This window comes from Acomys minous (assembly GCF_964271855.1).
Source record: "Acomys minous genome assembly, chromosome: 6".
NCBI classification, from domain to species: domain Eukaryota; kingdom Metazoa; phylum Chordata; class Mammalia; order Rodentia; family Muridae; genus Acomys; species Acomys minous.
The window spans coordinates 24769712-24780139 of NC_140487.1; the positions used below are offsets into that span (position 1 = coordinate 24769712).

Genomic DNA, 10428 nt, shown 5'->3' on the forward strand with positions numbered 1-10428 from the left:
GTGTGTGTGTGTGTGTGTGTGTCTGCAGACTTCTTACTCTGCAGACTTTTGGCCTCTCTGGTTTCCTGCTCTTTTTACCAGCAGCAAGGACACTGAATTACACTTTGATAAACACATTGTAATTAAGGATTACCAGAGGGAATTGAGGTGTGGATATTTAAAATTAATGGCTTTCATTATAGTGAGTCAGAAAGTCAATGCCCTGAGAGCCTGTTCTCTTTGTAGGGCTTTAGCACATCCCTGCTGTGTGTGGAGGGCTCTTCTGGATGCAGTGAGGAGATGATGGCAGTACTTCCTGGGGAAGTGTGCTATGCGGAATCAGGATGAACACAAGTGTGACAAAACCGCACCGAGGGATTGGAAGACAGGAAGTGGAGCGACGCGTGAGTAGGCTCTCGTCTTGATTCAATCAGAAAACCTTTGCAAGCGGCACTAGGGTTCTGGAGTGCTCAAGGGCTGTGGCTGCTGAGAAGCTGGCAAGTTCCCAAGAAGCTGAAATTTTCCAGCACAGAAATAGAAACCAGGGGGAAAAATACTTGAGTGTTCTTTGTAGCTTATGACAACCACCAGGACGTCCGTAATAAGTGTATTTCTTTTTGATAAGTGATCATGAGGGGAAATGACACAGTGCTACACGAACAAATGCCAAGTGATCTAGTAAAAATGAATGCCTAATTATAGTCATAAAACTGAATTGTCTGGAAGGGACTGTGGAGTGAGGTCAGGACCTAAAGTGACAAAGAGGAAGGCAGAGATAGCCTTGATCTAATTTGGAAATGAAGTGTGGGGACACTAGAAATGAAGTGTGGGGACACTAGAAATGAAGTGTGGGGACACTAGAAATGCGTTAGGAACAGAATGATCATGATAGAACAATGAAGAACACTTTACTTCTGGTAAAAATCATCTTAATAAAAATAATGAATGGCTTAGAAAATACACTTGCTTATAGGATTTTTTTTAAGTATTTAAAAATTTTTATTTATAGTGTATGTGTGTGTGTGCATGCACACACCCATGGAGACTGTAAGAAAGCAATGGCTTCCCTAGAGTTGAAATTACAGGCCATTGTGAACTGCCTAATATGGGAGCTGAGAACAAAACTCCAGACCATTAGAAGAACAGCAAATTCTCTTCATTGTTGAGCCTTTTTTTACAGATCCTAAAGGGTTAATTTTTGATAGAACCATCAATGGTGTGTGTGTGTGTGTGTGTGTGTGTGTGTGTGTGTGTGTGTGTGTGTGTTGGGCAGTACATTTGGCTTTATAAATAATCAACCTTGAAGTCTAAAGTATTTATTATTCCCTCCCCCATTTTGAGAGAGTGAGGATCTCACCACGACACTCATGATATCCTACAAGCACTGTTCCCTTTGCCTCTGCTTCCCTAGTGGGATGACAGGTGCACATGACCACACCCAGCCTTCATGGCCACTTCGGGATGTTCTTTGGTGTGCTTTGAGTTTTTCCACTTTACTCTCCTTTTCGCCAGATAAATCATATCAATTCTCCCAGTGCTAGGAAAATTTCTAAAATGTTTGGCCTTACGGCAATCTAATGTGTTAAATTCTGTCCTATTGTCCTACCCTGGAGATTGTCCGAGCTGGTGGGTCTTAATCTTCTTCCTTCATTGATCTAGGTTGAGTTTATGGGCCTTAACTTTCAGCATAGTGTCCCCTACTCATCTGGACATTCTGTTGTTGACGTATATCTTTAGTCAGCAACTAAGGACCCATGAAGACAACATCTCCTCAAATCTAGTAATTTCTAGGTAATTTTCAGTAGTTGCAGAAGACTAAGGACCTACTCTCATACAGGTTGTCAGTTCATCTTTCTTAACATCCACCTTCTTTTTTTTCTTCCATGTTGGCCAGTGTCACCCTTAAAGCAGGTATGCCAAAAGAGGTTCTTTTCTCTCCATTTCTTGTATGTGTAGCCAGACACCAAGTTTATTTCTATCTTGTCTTACACAGTTTTTGAGAAAAAGAACGTAATTAACGCATAGGAATCATAAACATAAAGATACTACTGCAGACCTAGTACCATGAGTTTGCCAAATGGACACAATAATAACCTGTCCCTTAAGTGCATTTAAAAATATTTAAAATTTAAACTTTATGCATATTTGTGTTTTTGCTATATGCATGTCTGTGCCTGTGGAGTCAGTTAAAGTCATCAGATACCCTGCATCCAGAGTTACAGATAGTTCTGGGCTACAATGTGTGTTCTGGAAGTTGAACCCAGGTCCTCTGGAAGTGCTCTTATCCTCTTGGCCCTCATCACTATCCAGACAAGATTCCAGTGTCTTTTCCAGATCTATTTCTCTCATATATTTAAACTCAATAATATCCAAAATGTGTCACCATTCCATTGCTTTGTCATTTACAAGAATTTTCAAAAAAAAAAGTATAATTTTGCCTGCCTTTGAACTTTGTAAAAATGATGTCTTCTGTGATTTTGCATTTTTGAACTACTGCATGCAAAGAAAAATCTAGTGAGTTTGTGTATATATGCATGTGTATAGCTGCTATTAATTTCACTGATGAATAATACCTCATATTGTTGAAATTCTATAGTTATTTTAATAATGGTCATTTTTCTTGTTTTCATGGCCTTCTTTTTATGAGCTATGCTACTATGAGCATTCCATTGTTCCCATTTACAAGAATGCCTGCAAGAATAGTCCCGACAATGGATGTGTATCTTAAGACCTGAAAACCCACCACTGTGGAAGCCCCCTGAAACACACACACACACACACACACACACACACACACACACCACACCACACCACACCACACACCACACACACACACACACACACACACACCACACACACCCACAGACACCACACACACACACACACACACATACACACATCACTATACAAGACAATGCCTCCCTCAGACACTATAGGCTATCAGATAATCCTATTACCAGGTGTGGATTGTCTCTTTTTAAGTTGTTGGTCAATAAGGTCCCATTGATCCCCCAAGCATGACGAGCTATTGCTCTTGGTTAACCTCTACAATTAAGAGTAAGATCCTGTTGCTGAAGACACCACACAGCTGAGTCACGAGACATGGAGAAATCATGCTGGCACCAACTTGAAACTTCATCCTTACTGGCTAGCCAGCTTCCATAGTGCTTGAAGGTGTTACACAAGCTAGCTACTTGGGAGAAAAATAACCCACAGTCTCACCCATCTGTGAACCCTGTGAGCTATAATAAGGACTGGCCTGGAAAGATATAGTCACTGGTGCAACAGTAGCATAAATAGGATGGGAGTAACCAACCACTTTCTGATTGGTTTTAAAGTCCAAGCCAGAACTCACTCTTGATACTATTAACTAGGTCAAAAATGTAGAACTGGCTAAGCCACAGGCCCTAGGGAAGAACCTAGTACTATTCATTCGCTAAATAAACATAGTAATAAACTGGCCCTGAAGTATTCATTTTTAGTGCCCCAGATTAGTGCATCGCATTAACCCTCATCGGAGAAGCTTCTTTCTACAGTAGAAGGTGATTACTACAGACACACAACTACTCAATCTGCAGAGAAAAATTAAAATGTAGAGTGTTCAACTCTAAATGGGATGGTTGACACAAAGCTTCGGCCCATTGTGGGCGAGGCGGGAGGACTGGCTCTAAGAGCGAGAGGCAGCGGCGGACCTCTGTAGCCAAGCAACATTTGCCAGGCATGACAATGGGCACCGCTGCACTCATGAGCTCACAGTGGAAGTAACTGCATGCTCAAGACCTGGACAGACAGATCCCAGCCTGGTTGCAGGGGTAGCCCATGAAGCTCCACCCCTAATCGGGGAGCTGCCAACAATGGCTGCCTTCTAGAGGACAAAGAGTCTGTTTTCTTCAGAAGTGCAGGCCCTCAGAGGTTACCTATACTCCAGCAGATTACCCGGCACCCACACACACCACTTGAAACTCAGTGGCCTTTAACAAAGAGTGGCGTGGAGTCAGAGGAGGAATAGTATTTGAGGTGTTAAGGGAGAAATTGGACGAGGGAAATGGGCATGAATTTGTTCAAAATGTATTACAGGGTGTATGAAGTTCTCAAAAATTAAAAAAGGGAAGATTATGTGCTTGCTATGACTTAAATTATAGTGCCAAGTATGGCCTAATTATACCAATTTACAACATTCCTAGTCCTATGTAAAAGTGCTGAAGCTTCAGAAGTTGGCTACACGTGTGAACTTGATCATGGGCTGCCCCTGTGTTTGGTAAACATTTCTGGGTGAGTCTGTGAGGTTGAGTTTGAAATGGGAGGCCGAATGAAGCAGACTGCATTATTATTGTCCTTCCGGTTGTTGGGCGGGGTCTTACAACCCATGGTGGGCCTGAGAGAACTAACCCGGCAGAGAAGGGAGCGCTCGCTCTAGTCCTGACAGTGCAGGCTGGGTCATTAGCTCTCTTCTGCTTTCAGCTCCTTGGACTCAGGCTGGAGTTGTCCTGAGCCTCTGGCTCCACACTGCAGAAGTTAACTGGCTTTTTTTTGTTTGTTTGTTTTTTGTTTTTTGTTTTGAGAAAAAGGACTGGGAAGAAATATATCAACTATTGCCCATTTCTGTATATTTTACAGCTTTTCTATAAATATTTTGTAATATTTGCATATAGGTACAGCATTTTATGGAAAATATACATTTTTACAAAGACATGATTTACATGGTTATTTAATAGGAGTTTACTTTAGAAGAAATTCTTTTTAATTAATTTGTTTATTATAATTTATTTGCATTACATCCTGATTGTTACCCTCTCACTTGTATCTTCCCATTCCCACCCTCCCTCCCTCTTCCGCCCTATTGAGTGTCTGACATGAATTGAAAAGTACGAGAAGTGTGTGTGTGTGTGTGTGTGTGTGTGTGTGTGTGTGTGTATGCTCACAGTCAAGTGAAATTGGGCAGCAGCTTTGGTGAATAGGAGAATTCTGTAGAAGTGTACAAAGTTCAAATTTAAGATGAGGTGTTATATTAGGTAACATTTAATCTGTCTACTAAGAGAAGCCATGAATAATTGTGGACGAGGATGCCAGAAACACCAGAAGAGTATACTGGTGTGAGGTGAATTTGCATATGTCCTACAAGATCTGAGTATCAAACCTTCCCTTTTTCTCAACTATGTTTTATGTAGGGGCTGGTCCTGGAGGCAGAAGGGACACAGGAAGCATTTAATGTTACGATATGGCTAAGCATGCTAAAACTCCTCTCCTGTGATGAAGAGACCAGGAAGGAAACATTAATAGCACTCATGTGGGGGCGAAGTCCATTTTAGTTTAGGGGAAGTTTAAGGACAATGAATTGGGAACGTTGAAATTCACCTGCATCTTAGCTCAAGAAGCTGCAAGGAAAGGAGACTAAAGGCAAGAAGGGCTGCATCAGGGCTTTGGATTGGCTTCCCATCACACCCATCTGTCCATTGCCATGGAGTCTGAGCACAGGAAACAGGTATATGCCCCCACAATTGTCCCAACGATGCATCAAAACCGGAACCACAGGCAATAATATCACAGCCATACAACATAAAGAGATGTTCTGAAGTCTTTCTTCCTTCTACTGAAGGCTACAGAAAACGGTTCCCAGACTTAAACTGCATTGCGCTAGAGGCGAGGTCATCCTTGAGTTAGTGGTTAGTGTTAATTATGTAAACGGTGATTAGTTGGAGGTTAGAACTCATCAGAAAGGGCTAGGATCTTTAACAGGTCTCCAGCCTTCAGAGCATTTTCCTGTGGACCCAGGCGCATCGCTGAGGAAGAAGATAGCTGTGAGGTGGTAACTGCCCACTGACAGCACGGATCAAAGAACAGAATGAGGTAGCCAGGAAGACAGATCTGACTACAATGAGGCCAAGCCAGTGTAAGCAGTGACTGGAAGAGCGGCTAGGTTTCGGGGATCCCTCAGGGGGCGTGGCCAGTTACTCTGCCGGATTGCTCTGTCCCTAGAAAAGGAGCGCTGTCCTGCAGGGCTGTCTCCAGAGCGGCGCCCGCAACAGAGCCGCCAGCACAGCGCAAAAGATCCGAGCGCTCCCAACCCCTGCACCCCTGAGTGCCGCGCCCTCGTCCCCTTCCTCCTGCTTCCAGGGGCGAGAAGTCCAGAGCCTGCACGGACACCTCCGGTGCCCCAGCTAGGAGCCTGCACCGGCACCTTCTGTTCCCCAGCCGGAGGCGCATTAGGGTACTGTACCAGGACGCGCGAGTAGTGGACCTCCACCTAAGGTACTTGGTTCTTGGGTTCCTGGGATGGCTTACTCTTCTGCATCTCAGCCAGGCGACTCTGGGTAGAAAGGGCGTTGGTCGGGAAACTAAGCAATTGGGGCGGGGGAGCCCACCCCTCACATCTTTTCAGATCTATCACCTGCCACTGTCAGAGCACTCTGCTGGCAATCTGCACAATTCCCATCTGTGTAAAACGACGTGAATATCATAGTTCTTTCTTCCTTAAAAACATCAGTTTCTCTTAATGAGAGGAAGAGAAAGGCAATATGCACGCAGAAAAGAAATGAGAGTCTTGGGTTCTGAGTTCCAAATTCTTCAACCCCTCTGTCTGAGCTGGCTGTCCTGGTAGTAGCGTGTATAGGCGCATCTAGAGCGTCAGTCAGGATGAACAGCTATGTGGCAATCTATTGGCAATTTAGTCCTTGATCTTTAGTCATGTGCTCTAGGTCGATTTGTTGAGGAGCCAAGTGTCAGGGAAACTTTGCAGAGAAGCCACTAGACCATGACAGTATGTGCTGACCGTAATTGACTCTGCACCATCTCATACTAGTTTGTACCCACCGTGTTTTCCTGCTTCTTTATGGACATATGTTCATTACTAAACTAATCCTAAACAGCCCAAGAAAATTCAGGATCAACCAGACATGAGTGCCTAATAAACAGGGTTTTTTTTTTCCATTGAAAAATAAGAATAGTTGAGATAGCGGTGTCATTAGGTAAATAAAATTTTAATTCAATTAAAAACCAACAAAACCTATCACAGCTACAAGTAGAATGAGTTGCACTTTAGTCCTCTTGGGCAGGGAGACAGGAACCACATCACAGAGAAGCGTTCTAATCTGTACAGTGAGAAAGACAGTGTCCATGCCTGTAAGGTTTCTTGCAGCTGTTAAGGCCTGTGATAAAATGAACATCACATCTTCACATACGCTAGATTTCAGTGACTCCCAAAGACAGTTGGTTGACAAGCCAAAAACACATCCTGTGAAAGGATGGTCTGAGAGTCAGCAGCTCAGAGGAAAACCAAGGAATACATGCTCAACTGTGCCATGAAGCTGGTTTGTAATTTTCTCTATGCAGGATGGGTTCTGCTGCAAGAAGATGGCTCTGCTTCCCCTTGGGCTGCATCCTGCTGTTCAGTCTCACTGATGCTGACTTCGAATTTCAAAAGGGGGTGCTTGGCAGCATCAGCCCCAGTACCCCAGAAGACATCGACCTCCAGTGCTGGAACACATGCTCCCTGGCACTGATAGACCTGAAGGAACTGAAGATAGAGCACAGCGCAGATGCCTTCTGGAATTTCATGTTGTTCTTGCAAAAATCTCAGCGCCCTGGGCACTACACTGTCTTCTTAAACATAGCCCAAGACTTCTGGGATATGTACATAGACTGCTTGCTTTCAAGGTCTCATGGGATGGGCCGGCGACAGGTGCTATCTTCCAAGTATAATTTCCCACAGAAAATGGCAGGAGGGGATCTGAAGGTATACCTACGCAAGTAGCAATGTGGTTTTATTAAAAATTCGCTATTTAGTCCAATTATTTCAGGTTTATCAAAAAAAGCTAGCAATTTTGCCATGTTCAGTTTTTAAATATATACTTTTCATTTTTACATTATTTAGAAATCATGAGAGTGCTTGATTATAGGTGACCTTGAAAATCGTCTTACTGTTAGCCTGAGAGTAGTTCATAAGGAAGCTGTATAGCTCTGTATCTATTCATATTGCAAGATGTATATGTCAGGCATGTAGTAGCCTTTTGAACAAAACATTTTCAGTTGGGTTGTATAGAAGAATGGAATCTTATATTAATAAATATTAATTTCCCCAATATTACAGAAATAGATTATAATACACAAACTTTACATTCAATAAAACACAAAAAATACCTCAAGCAAGATGCCAACTGAAGAGCATAATTTTTGTCAAGTCAAATATTTATTGCTGTAATTAAAATGTTATTTCCAGTTTCTTAATCTGGTGGCTTTCCTTCTTAGCTATATAATTATCTTACCGATACTGATTGGATTATTTGCAAATATGTAGGTAATTTGTTAATAGTTTGTTATTCAGAAAGCATTTTGTCAGGTTATTTTTGTTTTAAAATACTACTTCAAATGAAAGTATTTTTTTTTACTAGTCAGTGAAGTTGTTATTAATTTTATAAAGTATCTGGTAGCTTTATATTGACTTAAAAACTTTTTCAACTAGTGCCAGTATTTGAAAGTGATATTTAATCTTGATGTAATGTTCTGCTTGCCTTCTGAAATATACATTTTAGCACTAATCCTCCTTATATTAAGTATTTTTCTATGTATTAAGAACTAAAACACTTATGACATAATTCTTTAACATTTTTATGTGGATGGATGAGTTCCATGAGTGAGCGTGTGTGTGTGTGTGTGTGTGTGTGTGTGTGTGTGTGTGTGTGTGTGTGTGTGCACGCGCTGTGGGCCTGCAGAGCCTAGAAGAGAATGTTGTGTTCTGTGGCACAGGTGTTATAGATGGTTGTGAGCCACCATGTGATTGCTGGGAACTGAACTCATGACCTCTGGAAGAGCAGTCAGTGCTCTTAACCACTAAGCCATCTCTCCAGGCCTGGGTATTATGGTCTTAACTCTAATAGACCAAACATTCATTTTTAACCCAAGCAAAACATGCATTTATCATGTATTATTTTATTCCACGCAGCAAGCATTGGACCTTCCTGGTTTCAGGCACGTAGGGCCTGAGAACTTGAACTTAATTTCACCTTATAGTCAAAATGGAGACTTGGGGTCAAAATATTTTTTGATATTCTAAGAGGTGGTGTTAATAGAAGAGCTACAGTCATGCTAGGAGCTAAAGTAGGTCTCAATGGAGGGGCTATAGAGTTTAGGAAGATTACAACATAGGCGAAAATGAAGATGCTACAACTTAGCAAACTTTAGCACGAAAGAATTTTTGCCTAGCTATTAAGTGAAGTCAGATTTTATGCTATGCTAATTTTTATGTTATTTACAACTTAGCCCATATTCCACAAACAGTATGAAGCTTTAAAGAAATGTACCAAACAAAAGAATGACACATAGTTGATGATGAACTGGAGTGGTGGGAAATGATTCCAGGAAGGGATTCAGACACAGTTGTGGTTGGTTTATATTGGTCATTTGGTTGTATGCCATCAAGCAGTACTTTGGGGGTTTGGGAGAAACTCAAGTTGGTAAAGTGTTTGTGGCACAAACCTGAGGGCCTAAGACCAGACCCTCAGGCAGAAGAACATGTGTCTGTAAGCCCAGACCTGGGAAAGGGGAGGCAGGAGGATCCCTGGGACTTCCTGCACAGCCAGGCTAATAGAATTGGTGAGCTCGAGGTCAGTAAGAAACCTTGTCTCACAAAATAAAAGATGAGTAGTAGAGGAAGGTTCCCAAGGCTGCCTCTGCCCACCCCAGCCTATACCCTTGATAGAGACCTGAAAATTAGTGAAAATCTAATTTTCCAGCTGAAGAGGGAGTCAAAGCAGTTTCACGATTCTTTTTGTTTCCCACAAGAAGAACCAAACCAGATGTTTAGGAAATCCCCACACTTTTCCAGGACAAAGAACCAACAGAAATCTGCCCTATAGATTTCTGTAATGGCTATCATGATGTAAATGATGTTTTCAAGTGTTTCGATGAGGGTGACACATTCTTCTCTGTACAAAAGTAAATATAAGCAAACTTAAAAGCAGCAAAAATAGCAGGGTGCTGGCAGCACCTGCCTTTCATCCTAGCACTCAAGAGGCAGAGGCAGGCAGATCTCTGAGTTTGAAGCCAGCCTGGTCTACAAAAATAGTTCCAGGACAGCCAGGAGTACACAAAGAAATCCTATATCAACCACCTTCTGCCTCCGCCCCCCAAACAGCAAAAAAATAATACAGAATAAATATGTAACTGTCTGATGGCTTGACTTGATCCAAGAATAAACCTTGAATTAAAATGGGCGTGTTCTCTGAGTTTGGACCACACTGAAATTCTCATGAAGTAATATTAGGGATTTGATAAGGGTTGTATACACACACTCACACAAATTTAAAGAGGGCACATGAACTGCAGGTTAAGAACTTTCATTGTTTAATGAAAAACCTCTTAGTCCTTCAAATACTACTTGACAAGTGTTATTTTGTGTAACTAAGTTTTGTGTAATAATATATTAGCTGGGTGGCAAACCGAGCGAGACTGTAG

At 42.0% G+C, this 10428-nt stretch overlaps 2 protein-coding genes across 2 annotated transcripts; both read left to right on the plus strand.

Moving 5' to 3' along the window:
* Window positions 1-289: 289 nt before the first annotated feature.
* On the plus strand, window positions 290-6212 carry LOC311599748 (uncharacterized protein; the record flags this gene model as incomplete). Its single annotated transcript, XM_084785732.1, has 2 exons — window positions 290-383; window positions 5956-6212. Exons 1-2 carry the CDS (start codon window positions 311-313, stop codon window positions 6210-6212), a joined length of 330 nt encoding a protein of 109 aa, XP_084641858.1. The 5' UTR covers window positions 290-310.
* A 786-nt stretch (window positions 6213-6998) lies between these two features.
* FAM237B (family with sequence similarity 237 member B) lies at window positions 6999-10428 on the plus strand. Its single transcript, XM_084785731.1, is given in 2 exon segments — window positions 6999-7678; window positions 7680-10428. Coding segments are annotated over 2 exon segments (399 nt in total). The 5' UTR covers window positions 6999-7309; the 3' UTR covers window positions 7710-10428.